Genomic DNA, 20959 nt, shown 5'->3' on the forward strand with positions numbered 1-20959 from the left:
CTTTAACGTTAAATGGACGTGTACACCGACATTTGTTTTTATATGAGTATTGTAGATAAATTTAAAAAAAAAATTATAGTCGGAGAATATATTCCACTACAGTGAACATAAAAAATATAAAAAGAATAGAATGGATTTGCATATGTAGAGTAGTAACCATACGACTAGGTCACGTTTACTGTTGTTACTTGTTCAGTGGAGTATATGCTATGCATGTTGCATAAATTTGTTTATTATAATGGAAGACCAAGCATTTGGCAAAAATTCAAGAAAAAATGAAGAGGTTGCTAATTTTTTTTTTTGGAAAACTGCTTTGTTGGGTAATTTTTGAGACGCAATCGGGCTCATCCTGTCCAAAAACTGAGAAAAAATTAACAATTTGACGGCCACACTAACATAGTAAAGCACGTGTGACGCTCTCTCTCTCTCTTGCTTCTCTCTTCTATTTAGTATTTATAGTGCAGACAAAATCAAACCACTTGTAATGAGTTATTTTAAGCACAATTTCACATTAGTCTGATTCATGCAAACATCTAAACGTTACTGCTGCATCGCCACCATGGTCAATATGTACTTACCTCAGCCACCTGTTTATTAAAGCTGTAAAATATTATCAAAAAAAAAAAAACAATCTGATGCTCATTTGAATTTGAGCAACTTTATTTAATGCATTAAATGTAAAAATCATGGTCAAAAAATAAAATAAAAGACATTCACAACAAAATATTTGTTTTCAATTTTAAGAACTTAATTTAGAAGCGCTTGGCACTTTCGGAAAATCAAGGCAAGTATGGTAAAATATAACACTGTTATAACATATTGATTCATGTTATATTTACCATAAAATTATGTTAGTAATTCGCAGGTGAATAAAACAGCAGACATCAATTATTTATGTACAACAATTATGCGCAATTATGCGATTGATTATTAATTTAATTAATTGTCAATAGACGTCGTGCGGGTTATGACATATGATCGCACACACACACATATGAATTCAATATCGTATGATATAAGGACTTAATTGTTAGGTATATGCGGTCGTGATTTCTTCGTTAGTGTCAATCAGACCACTGGACCGTACAGATCGAAGAATTGTCATCAATTGTCTTTCTTAATAATTGTAAAGAAAACGCATGAAATGTGGGAGTTAAAAATCCCAAAAATAAGCCCAGTAACGGGTCTCATAATTGTAACTATGTTCCTGTTTTTTATGATCTACTATCGCGAAAAATTGAAAGAAATGTTCGGAGGAAATTCGACTGAAACCAATACGGATCATACGGGTTTAATGCATCATCCAACCAGAAAAATGAGACGCTTGAAACCATTCAACACAAGTCAGCCACAACAAAACAAAACCCATTAAAACTATTTATTCCACACACAATGTAATTTAAAGATAAAAATAAAAACGATCCCAAAAAGTTGCACCATTTTAGTTTATATTTATTTGTGAATGTACCAAAGTTTCTCTGATGCAGAAAAAATTGACATTCGCATAAGAAAAGAAATTTTTTCTTCTGTCTAAATTGGCGGCAAATTATGTCTGAATGACCGCGAAAATTGCCATATGCAAAACGATGGCCGCGAATATCACACATATGTCAAATATCATTTAGATGCGGGTGTGTTTATTTGCGGTGATTAAAAAAAATTTGCATTTCAGGAAGAAATATTCGGAAAACCGCTGGATAATTTGTTGCGGTGTATTTAAGCTTTATTTATTACAGAGACTTTTCATCTTCACGACAATATTGTTAAAAAAATGAAAAAAGAGATCCACATAATTTGGATGTTTTTGTAAATGAATCACGTACTGTGCCATCCACAGCAACACTTATATTGAAAAAAAAAACAGCTTAATTGTCTTTAACATTGACCTTTTTTGAGCAGTAGTAGTGAAAAACGAAAATGGTCTCCTCTCTACTCACGCAATGCAGAATCTTTTTTTAAATACTCGTCATTTACGTAACTTTATCCACACTAGAATTTTATTCAAACCTCAAATCTTTTATTTTCAGAATGAACTCAATCATACTGTCTACAATGTTACTTATGCAGCCAAATGCAATTCAGTGATGCTCTTTCTATTTAACATTTGTCGTCAAGGCAAATAATTTTAGTTTCAAGCACAATATTCCATTCATAAACTAATCAAAAACATATCATATGTATACGTCACCACTGCACTATTATTATCACCTTTATGAATCAATCCAAATTCCTATAAAAACTTAATTAAAAGATATTTCTCTCTATGAATGGCACCTTTCGAGACATGGCAAAAAATTAAAAATGCCAAACACTCAAACGAATACTGATCTACGGAAGATGTTTTCACTCACTGTGTTTGATAGGCATTAATTGAGCACATTCATTGCATGGATCTTTATTGTAGCACGTAGAAACATATGCGAAATATGGCCACACTTTTTAAATCGCCACGATGGCGAAAATAAAAACTGAAGAATTGAAGGATGACTACCAAAAACTTGTCAAAAGACAGATTGTGCGTATGTGTGAGGGAGTTTGTTCACATTAGTTTCTGATTAAATTTTGATCAACCTTGTGAAATACAACATTTTTTTCAACGAGTACCATAGTCTGTGGCCACAGAAAAAATACAACTTTTTGTTAATATTGCATCCTCAAAAATGAAAATGAATTCAAGTAAAATTAAGCAAAATGAAATTCTTAATTTTTTGGAATATTTTTTCAAAGTGAAGATCACTTTGAAAATTCGACTATTTTAACAATTTTTGCAGGCTCTAATCATCGTCAACTGCATTTTAATAAAATTCTACAGAAAAATGACTTACGCATAAAAAGAGATTTTTGAAGATCATTGACCTCTACTTTGACCTTAACTGACCAACACAATATTAGTAATATTGTGAAATTAACTACTGACACAATTCAGAATCATACTTAACGGAGTCCACTACTTACCATGAGCTTTATATACAAAAGCCATAGACCTTAAATCGTTTAGTCCTTCTATATATAAACGAATCGCACATAATAAGCCAAAAATAAAAGAAAAAAATATGTAAAGGGCCTACGAATGAAATATAATTTAAATGCACTTCGTTCAACTGTCAACGATCTTATTTTCAGATTCAAATCACTCAGCAAACAATGTCACTCATGTTGTCGTATGAATTCATCTTTCTAAGAAGCGTTTATCGCGCATACAATATCAAACCATTTATGAAATTCAATTCATGGTTTTTCATTAAATTTTAAATAAAAATCGATCATCGATAACGGTTTCCACAGAGCCCAGAACAAGCTGGGGAATTCTGATTCAAGACTCAATGTGTTATTTTCAATTGTCTACAGGCTATTAGATAAATAAAAGCCGGATTTCGTTTGACATAATTTCAGTTAAATCGATTTAGTTTTCATTCATTAGAATAAAAACATACAGTTCGTAAGTTTAATAAAATAAAATTCAAAACAACGAATCTAAATACTATTTCCCTTTACTTAGTACTTAACACACTTCAAATCCAGCTGAGAAATGAATTTGACGTTTTAAAATATAAACAAATAAAAATAACATGACATAAGAAAATCACTCTTACATTTCAACACTAAAGAATTTCAAATTAATTCATAATTTTCATGTGATTCATTTCAAATTGAATTTTTCAATGAAAAAAACGTGAAAATGGAGAATATTCAAACAAACGAAGACATGCAATCACATACATCGTATAAAACCACTGAAAAAGAGAATGAATGTAAGTTTGATGCGGTGTACGGAAAAATTTCTATGTTAAATAAAAATTATTCTTACTCCAATCATTAATGATCTCACGTTTTTTTTATCAAAACTTATATTCTCTACCAATTTCAGTTTGTCCACCCGAGACGCCAAAAACCAACAACTATTACATGTTACTGGAAGAAATGTGTGAAATCAACAGGTTACCATTGTCATTGCATCGTCTGCTTGGCAATTTGATTCAGAAAGACGTCAAGTCGCCTAGTGAGCTCTTAATCGCAGTAGTCTACTATTTATTTCTTGAATCAGGATTTGTGCCGCTTACTCTACGAAGCGAACAACGTTCCACCATCCGAACGCATTGGGGCTTTAGTTTTATTGCTCAAGTTCCAGATTATTCATGCATTCTTGCCGCCGATGAAATAGTGGAACAACATCGAAAATGTGCAGAGGCCACAACGGAACAAAATTACGAATTTAAATTGAATTTGTTGGGTCATTCGGACAAAGAGATGCCACTGATCATTCGAAAGATATTCGGTGGAGGTGTTTTGTGTGTAAACCTTTCATTGGGTGAATCCAATCAATGGAGTAGCATTGTATTGTCTGTGAATGAATTCATTCCAGCGAATGAAAGCTACGACATCAATCTTATCGAAGAAAATCCACAAAAGTACTTCACAAATGTTCGAAAACTGAATGAACATGTTAAGCAAATGCTTATTGCGCCATTACGAAATATGGTGATGTATGAAAGTGCCTATCCAAATGCTGCATTACACGGAATGCCAAAGGAGGTATTGTCTGCACTATTTGGTTATTTTCGTGCGGATCTGAAAACATTGCAGAAAATTTCACAAACATGTGTCTATCTACGAAATATGGCCATTTCATTCCTGCAAGAGTCAAAAATACAACTGAAACATCGACGACCAACACCAATGATTTATGACGCATCCGATCACATCAATCGACCATATTCAAGATATCGCATTTTTAACGATATTCCCGAATTATTTTTCCATCGATATCATCCACAAATTTACCATTATCCAAATCGATGATTTCGTTTTTAGAGATTAAGTTTGATTTTTGAATCGAGGTACGAAATAAATCCCACAAATAATTGATTCAATGAAGACTTTGTTCATCTTTTATTACATAGTTATATGTACCGAGGCCACTTTCCTTGTATTCAGGTGCGGCACTTGAAAAATAGCTGAGGGAACTCCGGTGCCACTATCAGATTTGGTTTTATTAACCGAAAAAATCCGAAACCCACTCTTTATAAGGTGAGTTACAGAAGTAAATACTTAAGACAATTTGACATGTACATTTTCGAATAAAGAAAATTTGACACATAAATGAAAGAAAACACATAAATAATAACAAAGGATGCACAATCATAATTTTCGATACGAAATAGGATATTTATCATGGCCATAATCAACACAGGTAAGATAGTTGTTGTTAATTCAAATCAAGAAATAAACTCATGAATTTTACTTTTCTAAGTTCATCAATGCTTGTTCTGTGCAAAAACATTTGGCACGGCCACTGAAAAAGACGACCATACCTTAGAACATTTTGCCCAAGAAACATGCAGAGATTGCGATCAGAAACTGCTTCGAATCGGTGGCAGTTTATACACATTACACAATTCGATAACCTGTATCAGAGGTCAAGACGTGAAAGTAGAGAAAGATATCGCAATGTCGCGTTGCGGCAATGAATTTATGCAGTCAACTGAAAATCAAAGTGACAAGTTTAGCGCGACTAACGATATCGATTATCTTTCAAATTCACCGATTGTCGAAATGAGAAAACTACCAATCAAACCAGAGCCTATATTGAAGCCATCCGAACCAGAGAATGTACTACATCAGCTGGAACATGGATTGAATAATCATCCTGAGAGAATTGAGAATGAAATTGACTCAGACGGTATCCTTGAACATGACAATTATTCAGAAAACATTGAGACGGTCACAAGCAATACACAAAATGACGTCAAAGGGAATCAAAATAAAAAAGAACGTGTCCAATGTGATTTGTGTGGAAAACTGATAGCAAAAAGTTATTTGTTGCAACATAAGAAAATGTTGCATCGGGCTCCCGGTAAGTATGTGTTTCAAATTCAGGAAATGTAAGCAGATGTAATTGAAAAGGTTTCTTTCCCCTCATTTTTCAGAATTATCGGGTTGTACGTATTGCTGCAAAATATTCACAAAAGATGGGCTTATCAGCCACAATACGGTGTGTTCGTCAAGAAGAAAAAATCCGGTCGAATACAATTGTGATAATTGTAACAAGATTTTCCATTCACCGCAACGTCTCAATACTCACTCTTATTTCAAGCATAAGGTTGTGCGGCCGGGATGTTTGCTTTGTAAAATATGTAATCGAATTTTTTCGAATAAAATGGAGCTATCGAAACACAAGCCGGAATGTGAGCTGAAAAAGCATAACAGAAAACTTCGGCAACTTGGCAAATTTTCGTGTCCACTTTGCAACAAAACTTTTGGCTCAAGACCCTCCATTCGGCAACATATAAATTGGATTCATAACGAAAACAGAAAAATTGCATGTGAAATTTGTCATGAATTACAAACCAAAGCCACAATAGAAGAACACAAACGATTGCATAAAGTATCAAAAACATATGCATGTCACATTTGTAGCAAAATAGTTGCGAATGAAAAAGAGCTCATGTGTCACAAGCAAAATTGTGTGCTTGAATTTAAATGTGATATTTGTAAAAAAGTATTTAATACAAAAGTTTCAATTCGCCAACACATCAATTGGATTCATAATCCCGAGTATAAGAAAAACAATCAGGTTGCTTGTGATATATGCAATAAATTGATGAACAAACCGGCATTGGAAGGTCATAAGATTCGAAAGCACAGCAAAAAAGGCACAATCTTTTGTCGGTTGTGCACGAAGATTTTTTCAAACGAAATTGAACTTGCGATTCACAAACAGGAATGTCTAGTGAAATTCAATCAACAGGATAACAACAAAATTGGTAAATATAAATGTGATTTATGCCACAAGATCTTTAATGCCAAGCGATCACTTGGGCAGCACAAACGAATCAGTCATAAACTTAAAGGCAGACAAAAATGGAAAACAATTGTTTAATTTGTAAGAAGCTATGCTTCATTTTCCAATATTTGCATAGTATTGAATAAACTGATAAAAGTCTTCAAAGAATTGGTTTCACTTTTTTTTAAGTAAATTTGGTAACGTTAAGTACTTTGATTGAAAGTTTGACATTTCTCTGTGAATGTGTAAACAATCAAAGTTTGACACTTGAAATAGAAGCGCATTTGAATAAAAAGCAAAATTTACCATAAAATTGGAATCTGAAAAGTTATTTTCGCTGTAACAAGACATCAGACAACATTATGACTGCAATTATCACAGGTAGGTTTTCAATCAAATCAAATTAATGTGGATGCGTTGGTTAATCTCCATTTTTTCAGTTCATCAATGTCTATTTTGTCCAAAAACATTCGACACTGCCATCGAAAAAGACGATCATGTTTTGGATCATTTTGCACAAGAAACGTGTATGGACTGTGGTCACAAACTACTTCGAATCGGCGGAAATTTATATACCATTCACAATGCCGTTACTTGCGTCAGAACTGACATAAAAACCGAAGAGACGCAGTGTTATTTCAATCAAACCGAGCAACAAATTGAAAATCCACTGAAGTTGACTAACGATAACGGCAATCGGGGTCGATTTGCCATCGAAGAATCAGTGTGCATGGAAGAGTTACACATCAAACCAGAGCCATTTGATCAATACGAGCAAGAGAGTACGCTTATGGAGAACGAAACTAATATGTTATTTCCAATGACCCAAGTAGCCACAAAATCCCATGTTGACATCACTCCAAGAATACAAAGCGCGGCTTCCATTGAAAATGATAGCAAAAAATACACACAACCGAATTCGAGCAACGTCCAAGTTAATAAACAGCAATTGAAGAATAATCACACTATAAATGGAGCGCCAAAACGAAAACAAATGATAGAGCCCACCATGAACAAAAAGTCTTCTTTTAAAAAATTGCAAAAAATTATTGGAAAACTATTACCGCGCGGTTTAGATAGCATAGTTTACGAAGCCGGTTTTGATTCGGAGTATTCATTGTCAAAAATCAATGCGCAATCGATTAAATTAATCGAAGATTACATCAACGAAAACAAGCATATCCTAAGAGGCACATTATACGAGAGTGTGATTGCTCAGAAGTCAGTGTTTAAATTGAAACCGGGTCACAAAGCGGTTATTTTGAATTTGCCACAAGAACTTAAAGACTGTAGACCGAAAAAAATTCCAGAACCAATGCCAGACATGATGTCATTTGAAGATGAAAAAGCGACACTATCGGAAGCACTAGTGAGAAAAATCACGAATTTTGCCAGCAAACATTCATTCGACATTGCACTAGATGTAGCACAAGTATTTGAGTACCGACGAGAAAACGGAATTATCAAATGCAGTGTCGAATGTCCATTTTGTGTTAGTAGAATCAAATGCTACTATGAAAGATATTGGAGAGTGAGTAATTTTGAGAAACATTTAAAAATGTTGCATTTTGGCCAAACGAAATAGAAATAGAGTAAATCAATCGAAGCTTTGAAGATTGAAAAATAATGAAGAGAGACAAAGACACACCACAGATTAAACACAGAACCATGGACAAATACATATTGTTTAGTTTGTTAGTTTGTGCTACCGTTAAATAAATATTATGACCAACTGAAAATTGAAATCTCGTTTAATTTGTGAGAAAAGAAATTAAAACAACACTTTTTCGACCGAGTAAAGTCCATTTTATAACATTACAATTCAAAGGGATATTTCAAAATAAAATATTAATACAAGCAATTAAAAAAAAAACACGAAATTTGTTTAAAATAATTCTTTCTATGTTATTTCCCGCCAAAATCAAACGACTTGCATACAGCAGAGCCGCACTTCTAATGACACGGAAACTTAAGACAAGGACGTAGAATAGTCTTTTTTTATATAGAAATGAACTTGAATGTATTGATTTTATTCACTGTGTCATAGGTGAACTATCATTACAGTAAACTGTATCCCTTAATATATATTATTTTGGAAATATTCTCGCAAATAAAAACAATCATTGATATTTAAAAAAAAATACATATTTATTTAATTAATAAAAAGTGTATTTTCATCTCAACTCATAGTAAAAGATGTGAGTCTAGCGGATCTATTTTGAAGATGTATAAAAATACACGCTACACCATCCAAATATGTCGAAAAGATGTGGTGTGCGTAGTGTTACGCACATGTGTTGCGTGTACCAAAACCTGATTTACAACAAACGACAGAATTGGATATACCACGGTGAGATGAAGAAGCGGAAAGAAAAATGAGCAATAATTAGTCAGAGCATAAAATCGTTGCGGACAGAGAGCACGATTACTTTTATATTCTTTGTATCAATACGATTTCAAAAGCGGACCCTAATGAGCTAACTAATCGTTTTTCTGATATCTTACTTGCGTGTTGTGTTATGATTTTATACTCTGAAAACAATACAAATTCAATCAAAATATTGCGGTAAGCATTTGAGCTTGAATTAGTTCTGCACGCAAGTATGACAATCAACCACGTAATTTCTGCTTTTTTCTATTCCAAATTACTATTTGATTCGTGTTGTATTGTGTTGGCAATTGAAAATAATCGTTACTAGAGCGACATAAAAAATATTACAATGAAATTAGTTTTATACAAAGTGAACAATTAATAAAAACAGATATTTGTGTTTAAACCGTTCAATAGTTATTTGTAATGAAACAAAGTGTTGAATGATGAACTCTTGAAAAAAGCTTTGAAAATTTTTCAGAACAACTAATAAGTATCCAATGAGTTTTGTATAAATTCAAAGCAGGTGTAGTATCACAATAGATAGTACCTCTACCGTGTATACGTAGAGTGAATTGACAAAATAAGTAATTTATTCATTCTTAAATAGTCAATGTCAAATCGAGAGTTTGAAGAAGACTACTCAGCAACGTGTTGGTTTTGCCTAACACATAGCGACGATACTGTGCGTATACTTACGCAACCGTCCACAGTACCATCATCATGCGTGCCTAATATGCTTTGCCTAACCGACACATTGGAACTTAGATATATGAGCGAACAATAATATCTTAAAATAAATTTCATCACCTGAAGTGTAAATTGTAGCACCTGAAAATCATCCGACGATGAGGTCAACATTCGTGTTAATTATTTTCGTTGGCATCTTATCGGTGTTTATGTTTGTGACGCAGTCTACCAACAATTTTAACAAATTTGAAAACAGAAAATTTACGAAAACGGAAAAAAGTGTCAAACTCAAAACTCCACGCTTAGATGATAAGGCGGATCGAATATTTTGGTTCCTTCAAGTATGTTTTGGTCTTTTTAGCTCTTTATTTGATTTGCATTTACCAATAAAAATCATTTCGATCTTTGTCACACGCTCAGATTTCCGACATACACATCAGTATCTTTAAAGATAAACAGCGCATCGATGATTTTCGTCAATTTGCTCACGAAACATTGGACACAATTAAACCGCGCGTTGTGTTGGCTTCCGGAGATTTGACAAATGCCGAATATGGGCTGTTTCATCATTCACGGCAGTACGAGGATGAATGGAAAATTTACAATGAAATTATCACAACTGCAAATGTTCGAAATAAAACAATTTGGATGGATATGCGGGGCAATCATGGTAAGAAATGTGAATAACATTAACGGATGGGAATGTTTTTTATCGTCATTTTGTTTTTACAGATAATTTCAATATACCGTTGAGCATGTCGAATATATCGCATTTCAAACGTTACTCAGTTCAAGGTGGCAAGCACCAAAGTTCATTTATGAAACTCATCGACACTTCCGCTGGGGAATTGTATGCGTTCATAGCGATTGATGTGAATATGGTACCAGGACCAAAATTGCCATTCAATTTTGTGGGAGTTTTAACACAAAATGAAACCGAAAAAATTGAACACTTGGTGAACGAATCAAAAAGGGCAAATTACACAATTTGGTTTGGACATTATCCAACATCATGCATTGCAACAAAAAACAATGAAAATCGTTCGATAAAACAAATAATTAGTGAAGTGGACACAAGTTTGACATATATGTGCGGTCATTTGCATACGTTTCTCGGATTGATTCCTCGCATGTATGCATTGCAGGAAAATCGATATCTTGAACTTGAGGTTGCCGATTGGAAAAAATGCCGAACATATCGTGTGGCTGCAATCGATAATGGTTTATTTTCGTTTGTTGACGTTAAACATGGTGTGTGGCCGGTGATTTTAATAACGAATCCAAAGCATTCACTTTTTCAAATTCCGCATCGAAACGAAGACAAAATACAAATCGGTGAGGTGATATTTTTCAGTTTTTCTTTTCTTTTAAAACAGATGAAGTAATTCAACTATTCCATTAGAATCAACGCATATTCGTATCATGGCCTTTTCGCCATCGGGCATCAAAAATTGTCAAATTATAATTGACAATGAGTTTGGAAAGAGCTGCAAACAGGTTAATGATAATCTGTTTGTCGTTGAATGGGATCCGCTGCGCTATCAAGATGGATTGCACTATATAAGTGCCATCGTCGTTGATAACGATGACCGTGAACAACGAGTGATGCAACCTTTTAGATTAGACCGAAAACAAACGCTTAAATTTGATATGATGGCAGAATTCATACTGAAAACAGAGTTGCCGTTCTTACTCCAAACAATCTTTTGGGTTTCATTGACGTTGTTTGTATTGCCACTCATTTTATTAAGAATTTGGCATGACCTGATCAAAGGTGTGCAAATTTTATTACACAAATTATAATTTCCGGTGATTGATTCATTTTTCTTTACATTTCAGTGGGTTTGTTGCGACAAAAGCGTGGAAATAGCCGATACTCAATGTCAATAGTACAACAATACTCCATATTAACATCAGTAAATCGAATTTTCTGGCCCATTATTGTTTACTGTATTTATCTTGCCGTTGGCCCCTGGATGGTATGCGAAATAATTGATGGTCATTATGGCATTGCATTTGCTTGGGGAATCTATTTGGATGGCGGCATTTTTCCATCACCAATGACATTTCTCTATGGAATCACTCAAATTGTAATGTGTCAAATGCCAATGATTTGGATTTTCTCGAAACGTCTGACCAAACGATATTATGAAGCAATTGGGATACCATCGAAAAAATCTCGGGGCAAATCATGTTCGTCGAGACAAATATCCAATATAATATTCTATGGTGTGATTTCAATCGAATTTGTGGCAACAATAATGTTCGGTATTTTCTATGACGCATTTGGTTATGTTGTTGGCATTTCTAGAACATATTCACTCATAATGAACATCGTTCTATGGCATCTGGCTGGTAATGTTCCAGACAATGCACTGAGGTAAGAAAACATGTTTGCTAGACACATGTATTCATAATATCCGAATAGTGATGTAATCGCCAATATTGAAATATTCTTCGTCTTACTATTTACGCAATGTATATCCAAAATAACATATATACATGTGCGCTGTGCACAAGTGCACACAGCACTCATCGAGTTCACGTCGATGGATTGTTGTTAAGATTTACTGTGTGATGCACATCAAATGGGTATAAACGTTAATGTGACTCAAATATCGGAAATATTAGCTCAAGTTCACAATTTAATTTTAATGCTTTTTGTCGATTCGAAAAACTGGAAGGAAAGAACTTCTTGAATAAAATGGAAACAAATTAATCCAATAATTCTTCATTTTTTATTTTCTAATAAAATTTTGAATAACAAGTGATTCATCGATTTTTTTTTATTTTAAGATTTCTATAGTTTGGGGATTAATATTGTTGTGTTTGGATCAATAGGAAAGCAAAGTATTTGATCGATGCTCTGAAAATGTAAAAAATTAAATATATGTTTAATTAAAAGAATTCTAATATTACATCTTTCCATTTATAAAATGGAATGGTATCCAATAATTTAGAAAAATTAACGCTGTCTTCCGTTGCTGGATACTTCTTTAAACTTTCTCTAATCTTTTCTACCTGAAAATGAATTACAGACAAATAGACAAATAATTTAAATCAACCAAAGTGAATGGAATGGAAGCACGCTGGTGCATATGTGAAAATTTGAAAAATATTTTTTCTGATCTTCTATGAATTTTGTTGCCTCTGCAAAATGGTCACAATCGGCTAGTGCAATGAGCCGAAAACACACTGGTGTAAAATGTGATATTTCGTTGGAACTTGAAATATCTAAGGCAATTTTTGGGTGCCTCAAATTTATCGCCAACATGGTTAGAAATGTTCCACTTTGCAATAATTGTGTCTCTTTGGACAATTTATTCCATAATTGCCGGCCATATTTTAAATGCCCTTCAGTATTTTGTCTAACTTTTTTCTCGTTTCTCGTTATTTTTCTTTCTTTGGAATCTTACCAACTTATAGCATGCAGCAAACGCATGACAGTTCATTTGGGCATTTTAAATTAATTTTCAAATTGCGAAGTTTAAAAAAGTATTATTTATTAGTTTCAAAAATGCATTAATCCCAAAAAGATCCCGCGACACTTTTAGTTGGCTCATATATTTCCCTTATGTTTTCAAAGACCAAAGAAATATCTATTGTTTATAATTTCTAAACTGAAGTGGCCAAAGTCTATATGTTTATTCTAGAATCTTTTGAAGTTTCAAAAACAAGACAAAAATGAATAAAAATTAAAAAACAACATTCAATTAAATTCTCAAAATGATTTATTCCTATTTATTTTCATGAATATCAACCAAATAAAAAATAAACTTTTTTTATTTTAAGATAAAACATTTGAAAATCTCATTTCTTCTCAAGCAAATGTACTTTTTTCTTATGTATTTTGATACCATTTTTGGAGTTTAATTGTTTATTACATCCATCGACATCGCAGTAGTAAGTTTTCTTTGCAGCATGATTTTGCATGTGTACCAGTCGCTTCATTGGATGATAGAATGCTTCTTCGCAACCCTCAAATTTACAGCGAAAATATTTATTTCCTGTGTGCCAATACATGTGATACCTTAGCGATTGTTTTGATTTAAATCCCCTTCCACACAAACTACATAGATGGTCCAGAATTTTCAAGTGCATTGCTTCATAATGATTTCGAAGTTCAGAATTTGTCTGACAGATCATTCCACACGTTTTACATTTTAAGTTTTCATTTGGCAGGTGTGTTCGTCGCATATGTCGTTTCAACGTGTCTATTTCTTTAACAACTTTCTGGCATAAATGACATTGGAATGTTTTGCCCAAATGTATATGTGGAAATCGGCTAATTTTCTTAAATTCACATATGACACGATGTTCGTCAAGCGCTTCAGCTGTGCTAAAAATCTTTCTACAGATACAGACATTCGTTCCGGCTGGACTGTGAAACCTGATTTGATGATTTCGAAATGATATTCCGCTCAATGTTCTTCCACAAATATCACATACAATATTCTGTGAGCTATTCTGACGATTCCTGGGGGTTGATTTTCTACTTTTTCCACATGGATGATTTTCGAATTTCGATTTATCGGTATAAACACGGCTGCATAATTTACAGCGAAACTTTTCAACGTTTGGATCATGCTCTAGCTGCATATGACGTAAAAGGCTATATTTTTGTGAAAATAACATTTTGCATATAGGACATTCATGACCAGCATTGTCGTTCGTTTCTTTTTTACATTTCGTTTTGTGATCGATCAAATCGCTGGCGGTTATGAACACCTCTTTACAACTAGTGCACGGATACGGTCCAGATGATAGGCCATGAACGGACATTTTGTGTCGCCGGACATTATTTTTGTCGAAGAACATCTTAAAGCATACATCACATTTGTTGTCGTTTTCAGTTGGTTTTTTCTTAACATAAATCGCTTCATTGATGTTGATCGGAAGAGCATCATTACTGTTTTGAATGGCGGTGAATGATGATGGTTGATTATTTTGCAGGTCTTTTGTGGAAATGTCATCCTCGTTTTTTATTAAATCAACATCGATAAGTTCATTTCCAATATTTTCACTGTCCTTTGAAGTACCAGCACCACCTTCACTCTCTAATTTCTCCGTTCGTTTTTTGCATTTGGGAAGATGTTTTTCCAGTGAGGATATTTGGGAGAATACAGCATGACAATAGGCACATTTGTATGTCACATAGCTCGGATCATGTTTAATGCGGTTATGTTTTCGAAGCGAGTCTTTTCGTGTAAAAACTATTTGACATGGTTCACATTGAAAATGGCCAGGTGCACTGTGTGTTATGGATTTGTGTCTTTTTAGAAATGATTGGTTCTTGAAGACTTTTCCGCAGATATCGCAGTCATTGGACTCAATATTTTGGTTGCTTTTCGATTCAGATGCACCAAGTGAGTGATTCGAATATGGCATTGGTTCAATGTTTTCATGTTGTTTGAGATCAGTACCGCAACTTTCTGCCAAATTGTTTGCATCCATCAAGATTAATTGTTCATTCAAGGCATTTATATCGGGCTTTGTTTCAATTTCTTTTATAAACAATGGATTCAATGTCGTATCATTGGGTATAGAGTCAATTTCATCGAATTGTTTGGTTAACTGTTGACATTCTTCAACTGGTTCTTCTGATTTGAAATCAACTTTAATACATGTTACGGCATTGTGTAGAGTGTACAAATTACTGCCAATTCGAATCAAGTTTTGGTCACAATCTCTGCAGGTTTCTTGCGCAAAATGCTGCAAAATGTGATCATCTTTTTCACTGGCACTTCCAAATGTTTGCGGACAAAACAAACATTGATGAACTGTAAACAATATATTTATTTAAAAAAAAATGTATTTTTTTTAAAGAATGTTAAGGACTAACCTGTTCTAATTTCATCCATACTAGCATAAAATTATTAATTTTTAAGAATTTTTGTCAATTCACAAATAGATCTGCGTTCTTTCACTGTGTTCGTATTATAACTAAATAAAATATATGCTGAAATGTCAAATAAATAATTTTATATAGAAAACGTCAACCAACTAAGTACTTTCGCGTTACTTACATTAAGTGTTCTGGGGTGTATTGATTTAAATTTCACTTTCGTACATGTTACAGTTGTTCGATTTGTTCCGTTGTTTTGTTTTCAAATGTAAAACAAATATCTGTTGCTTATAATTACTGGGCTTGCGTGAACTGTCATCATCTACATAAGTATTTTCTTGAGTATCAGTTATAGATAACATATTTACTGTAAAATCTTTTCAAGTACTTCGAGGATAGTTTAAACAAAACAAAACAACATTCAAATAATAAATTTTTATTCATTTTTATTAATGCTTTGCTACCAAATATGCATTTTTTAAGACATATTATTCGAAAATCTCATTTCTTTAAAAGCAAATGCATTTTTTTCTTATGTTCGTAGATACCAGTTTTGGTCGTTAATTGTTTATTACATCCATCGACATCGCAGAAGTAAGTTTTCTTTCCAGTATGATTTCGCATGTGTACCAGTCGTCTCACTGGATGATAGAATGCTTCTTCGCAACCTTCAAATTTACAGCGGAAATATTTATTTCCTGTGTGCCAATACATGTGATACCTTAGCGATTGTTTTGATTTAAATCCCCTTCCACACAAACTACATAGATGGTCCAGAATTTTCAAGTGCATTGTCTCATAATGATTTCGAAGTTCAGTATTGGTCTGACAGATCATTCCACACGTTTTACATTTTAAGTTTTCATTTGGCAGGTGTGTTCGTCGCATATGTCGTTTCAACGTGTCTATTTCTTTAACAACTTTCTGGCATAAATGACATTGGAATGTTTTGCCCAAATGTATATGTGGAAATCGGCTAATTTTCTTAAATTCACATATGGCCCGATGTTCGTCAAGCGCTTCAGCTGTGCTAAAAATCTTTCTACAGACACAGACATTCGTTCCGGCTGGACTGTGAAATCTGATTTGGTGATTTCGGAATGGTATTTTTCCGCTCAATGTTCTTCCACAAATATCACATACAATATTTTGTGAGCTATTTTGACGATTCCTGGGGGCTGACTTTCTACTTTTTCCACATGGATGATTATCGAATTTCGATTTATCGGTATAAACACGGCTGCATAATTTACACCGAAACTTTTCAACGTTTGGATCATGCTCTAGCTGCATATGACGTGAAAGGCCTTGTTTTTGTGAAAATAACATTTTGCATATAGTACATTCATGACCAGCATTGTCGTTCGTTTCTTTTTTACATTTCGTTTTGTGATCGATCAAATCGCTGGCGGTTATGAACACTTCTTTACAACTAGTGCACGGGTACGATCCAGATGATACGCCATGAACAGACATTTTATGTCGCCGGACATTATTTTTGTCGAAGAACATCTTAAAGCATACATCACATTTGTTGTCGTTTTCAGTTGGTTTTTTCTTAACATATATCGCTTCATTGATGTTGATCGGAAGAGCATCATTACTATTTTGAATGGCGGTGAATGATGATGGTTGATTATTTTGCAGATCTTTTGTAGAAATATCATCCTCGTTTTTTATTAAATTAACATCGATAAGTTCATTTCCAATATTCTCATTGTCCTTTGAAGTACCAGCACCACCTTCACTCTCTAATTTCTCCGTTCGTTTTTTGCATTTGGGAAGATGTTTTTCCAGTGATGATATTTGGGTGAATACAGCATGACGACAATAGGCACATTTGTATGTCACATAGCTCGGATCATGTTTAACGCGATTATGTTTACGGAGCGAGTCTTTTCGTGTAAAAACTATTTGACATGGTTCACAATGAAAATGGCCGGGTGCACTGTGTGTTATGGATTTGTGTTTTTTTAGAAATGATTTGTTCTTGAAGACTTTTCCGCAGATATCGCAGTCATTGGACTCACTACTTTGGTTGCTTTTCGATTCAGATGCACCAAGTGAGTCGTCCACTTGATTTGAATGTGGCATTGGTTCAATATTTTCATGTTGTTTCAGATCAGTATCGCAACTTTCTGCCAAATTGTTTGCATCCATCAACATAAATTGTTCATGCAAGGCATTTATATCGGGCTTTGTTTCAATATCTTCTACAAACAATGGATTCAATGTCGTATCATTGGGTATAGAGTCAATTTCATCGAATTGTTTGGTTACCTGTTGACATTCTTCAACTGGTTCTTCTGATTTGAAATCAACTTTAATACATGTTACGGCATTGTGTAGAGTGTACAAATTACTGCCGATTCGAATCAAATTTTGGTCACAATCTCTGCAGGTTTCTTGCGCAAAATGCTGCAAAATGTGATTATCTTTTGCACTGGCACTTCCAAAAGTTTGCGGACAAAACAAACATTGATGAACTGTAAACAATATGTTTATTTTAAAAAAATGTATTTTTTTAAAGAAATTTAAGGACTAACCTGTTATAATTTCATCCATACTAGCATAAAATTATTAATTTTTAAGAATTTTTGTCAATTCACAAATAGATCTGCGTTCTTTCACTGTGTTTGTATTATAACTAAATAAAATATATGCTGAAATGTCAAATAAATAATTTTATATAGAAAACGTCAACCAATTAAGTACTTTCGTTTTACTTACATTTTAAGTATTCCGAGGTGTATTTCAATTGATAGTCCTTATAAACTGGTCGAAGTTTTGGACTGTTTGTTTCCTTTCTTATGTGATCGCATATGATATTGTCGCGATGGTGGATCAGAAAATGATTGGTTGCAGCCTTCAAAACGACATTGGAATGGTTTTAAACCCTTGTGCCAAAATGTATGGTATCTTAACTGTGTCTTGTTTCCGAAACCTTTTCCACATATTGGACATGTTTTGAGGTTGCCCAAGTGCGTCGAATTGTAGTGTTTTTTGAGCAAAACATTTGAAATGAAAATTAAATCACACAAATCACATTTGAATCTTCTCCCATCCGGAAGATGTTTCTTGCGTACATGCATTTTTAGTATCGTCTTTCGTATATATGTCTTGTGACACCAAAGACATTCAAACTTTGTACCGAATTCCGTCAAACTGCCTGGTTTATAAAACTCACACATGACATTGTGGTCGGCCATTTCTTCGGCCGTGTTGAAATTTTTGCTACAAATGCAAGTGAATGTTCTTGAATCGGAGTGGACACGGATTTGATGACGTTGAAATGCCAACAGAGAATTGTACATCTTCCCGCAAGTAACACACTCGATATCTTTTACCAATGTATTTTTTATGCATAGATGATTTTCGAACGTTGTTTTGTCAGTGGTATAGTTACGTCTGCATTTTTTACACCAAAAATTTCGAACACCCACAGTATGCTCAAGCAGCTTGTGTTTTTTGCATGATGCCTCTCTTTTGAAAACTTCTTTACAAATGTTACAAGCATAACCTTTTATTACAACGTTGATTTCTTTTGTGCATTGTTTCTGATGTTTGGTCAAATCGGGATTGGTGAAAAATATTTCTTTACAATTATCATTACGACATGGAAACATTTTGGAAGGTCTTTTTCTTTTGATCTTACAATTTGGCGCATCATTTTGATTTTGATTGGTTTCAATGTTAATGGACGGTTGACGTATTGCTGTTGGCTCAATTAACCTCAATTCCTTACTAATCGTACCATCGTCTATGATATGTTCCTCTTTTAGCTGAACACTGGGTACATCAGCAGCATCACTTTTATCTACAGATTCATCCATATCAGTTAAGTGACTTGGTGATTCAACACCATCATCCGATTGATATTCAAAATATTCATTCTGTGCCAAGTCATTTCTATTTTCAAGCATAATTTGTTCATTCAAAACACTTGGATCGAGTTTTGTTTCAACAGCCAACATTGAATCGAAAGATGTGACAGCACCGCAACTATTTTTATCGCTACTTTCGTGGATGGTGTAATGTTGATCCCCTTGAAAAATTGGATCTTCTGTTTTGATGCTCACTTTGATACACGTTACGGCATTGTGCAGTGTGTATAAGTTACTTCCGATTCGAATCAAATTTTCATCGCAATCTCTGCAGGTTTCTTTGGCAAAATGTTGTAAAATGTGATCATCTTTTTCACTGGCACTGCCAAATGTTTGCGGACAAAACAAACATTGACTATTTTCGTGGATGGTGTCGCGTTGATCTCCTTGAAAAATGTGTTCTTCTGTTTTAAAATTCCTTTTGACACATGTTACGGCATTGTGTGGAATGTATAAGCTACTCCCGATTTGAATCAAATTTTCATCACAATCTCTGCATGTTTCTTGAGCAAAATGTTGCAAAATGTGATCATCTTTTGCACCGGCACTACCAAATGTTTGGGAACAAAACGAACATTGATGGACTGAAAACAGGCACCTTTTTTATTAGATTTTGTTCAATTTAGATAAAAGATATGTCTATAACTTACCAACTACAATTTCGTCCATCATAACTTTAATTTGTTTTATTTCAATCTTTCATTAATCCCAAACAGATCTCAGCACTCTGATTAGTTTGTAAATAATATTTACTAAAAATGCTTGATGTTTTCAAATGTCAAATAGTTGATCTGTCAATATCAACTTAGTCAAAGTACATTCGGAGTATTTAATTATTTAAAGCAGATTTTATTCAAAAAAGAACAAAAATTCAAATTTTTTTTTTTTTTTTTTTTTTCAATTTTCATCATTTTTTTTGTAAATGATGCAAGTATATTTAATTTTGCTACAAAAATAATTAGAAGAATTCGGATTCTCGGTAATTGGGCCCCCTTTTTAAAAATCCGTGCATTTTTTTCTTATGTTTTAGAAGATTGGGCCTTGTTTTAAATCGCTTTTCGCACCCATCAAGTGTACATACGTAAAGTTTTTCATCCGAATGACTTCGTAAATGTAAATTCAGTTCTTTTGCTGTAGTAAATGCCTTGTCACACTCCGGATGCACACTCTTGCATTCATAAGGTTTTTCGCCATCGTGTCGATATGTGTGTACCCGTAGCTCCTGTCGGCAATAAAATGTTCTTGCGCATATTGTACAAAGAAAATTGCGAACTTTTAAGTGCACGGATTCATTGTGAATACGCCGTGTAACGTTTGTATGAAACCGTTGTCCACACGAGTCGCAACGAAATCGTTTCTCACTTGGCGAATGACAAATTCGTACG

General features: G+C 33.8%; 4 protein-coding genes across 8 annotated transcripts; 2 read left to right on the top strand and 2 right to left on the bottom strand.

Annotated features, from left to right (window-relative positions):
- Positions 1-3566: 3566 nt before the first annotated feature.
- Positions 3567-6880, top strand: LOC116343661 (zinc finger protein 600-like). The gene is made up of 6 exons (XM_031771866.1): positions 3567-3752; positions 3869-4838; positions 4902-5028; positions 5163-5191; positions 5252-5854; positions 5928-6880. The coding sequence occupies exons 4-6, from the start codon at positions 5173-5175 to the stop codon at positions 6878-6880; spliced, it is 1575 nt and encodes a 524-aa protein (XP_031627726.1). The 5' UTR covers positions 3567-3752; positions 3869-4838; positions 4902-5028; positions 5163-5172.
- Positions 6881-7048: 168 nt separating this feature from the next.
- LOC116344436 (transmembrane protein 62-like) lies at positions 7049-12616 on the top strand. Of its 2 annotated transcripts, XM_031772985.1 has the most exons (8): positions 7049-7165; positions 7225-9134; positions 9573-9681; positions 9766-10186; positions 10266-10515; positions 10578-11180; positions 11248-11619; positions 11685-12616. In XM_031772985.1, the coding sequence occupies exons 4-8, from the start codon at positions 10004-10006 to the stop codon at positions 12227-12229; spliced, it is 1953 nt and encodes a 650-aa protein (XP_031628845.1). In that variant the 5' UTR covers positions 7049-7165; positions 7225-9134; positions 9573-9681; positions 9766-10003; the 3' UTR covers positions 12230-12616. The 2 variants fall into 2 exon arrangements, with proteins under 2 accessions (XP_031628845.1, XP_031628846.1); XM_031772986.1 differs by lacking the exons at positions 7049-7165; positions 7225-9134 and having other exon boundaries at positions 9168-9681.
- Positions 12617-13618: 1002 nt separating this feature from the next.
- On the bottom strand, positions 13619-15799 carry LOC116344434 (zinc finger protein 91-like). The gene is made up of 2 exons (XM_031772983.1): positions 15688-15799; positions 13619-15625 (listed from the first exon to the last, which is right to left on the bottom strand). The coding sequence occupies exons 1-2, from the start codon at positions 15704-15706 to the stop codon at positions 13656-13658; spliced, it is 1989 nt and encodes a 662-aa protein (XP_031628843.1). The 5' UTR covers positions 15707-15799; the 3' UTR covers positions 13619-13655.
- A 311-nt stretch (positions 15800-16110) lies between these two features.
- Positions 16111-20339, bottom strand: LOC116344433 (zinc finger protein 99-like). Of its 4 annotated transcripts, none has more exons than XM_031772978.1 (3): positions 18421-18531; positions 18237-18353; positions 16111-18176 (listed from the first exon to the last, which is right to left on the bottom strand). In XM_031772978.1, exons 2-3 carry the CDS (start codon positions 18253-18255, stop codon positions 16192-16194), a joined length of 2004 nt encoding a protein of 667 aa, XP_031628838.1. In that variant the 5' UTR covers positions 18256-18353; positions 18421-18531; the 3' UTR covers positions 16111-16191. The 4 variants fall into 4 exon arrangements, with proteins under 4 accessions (XP_031628838.1, XP_031628840.1, XP_031628842.1 ...); XM_031772979.1 differs by lacking the exon at positions 16111-18176 and adding an exon at positions 20225-20339 and having other exon boundaries at positions 18243-18353; positions 18421-20158; XM_031772980.1 differs by lacking the exons at positions 18237-18353; positions 18421-18531 and having other exon boundaries at positions 16111-17903; positions 17971-18086.
- Positions 20340-20959: the final 620 nt, after the last annotated feature.

The sequence above is a fragment of the Contarinia nasturtii genome, unplaced genomic scaffold, assembly GCF_009176525.2.
Source record: "Contarinia nasturtii isolate CC-2019 unplaced genomic scaffold, AAFC_CNas_1.1 Cnas_scaffold_1037, whole genome shotgun sequence".
In the NCBI taxonomy this organism is placed as follows: Eukaryota; Metazoa; Arthropoda; class Insecta; order Diptera; family Cecidomyiidae; genus Contarinia; species Contarinia nasturtii.

Coding starts and splice junctions, on each gene's coding strand:
- LOC116343661 (XM_031771866.1), top strand. Junction 5,855..5,927: donor AATGTTGCATCGGGCTCCCG/GTAAGTATGTGT, acceptor CTCATTTTTCAG/AATTATCGGGTTGTACGTAT.
- LOC116344436 (XM_031772985.1), top strand. CDS start 10,004: ATGAGGTCAACATTCGTGTTAATTATTTTCGTTGGCATCTTATCGGTG. Junction 10,187..10,265: donor GAATATTTTGGTTCCTTCAA/GTATGTTTTGGT, acceptor TCACACGCTCAG/ATTTCCGACATACACATCAG. Junction 10,516..10,577: donor GGATATGCGGGGCAATCATG/GTAAGAAATGTG, acceptor TTGTTTTTACAG/ATAATTTCAATATACCGTTG.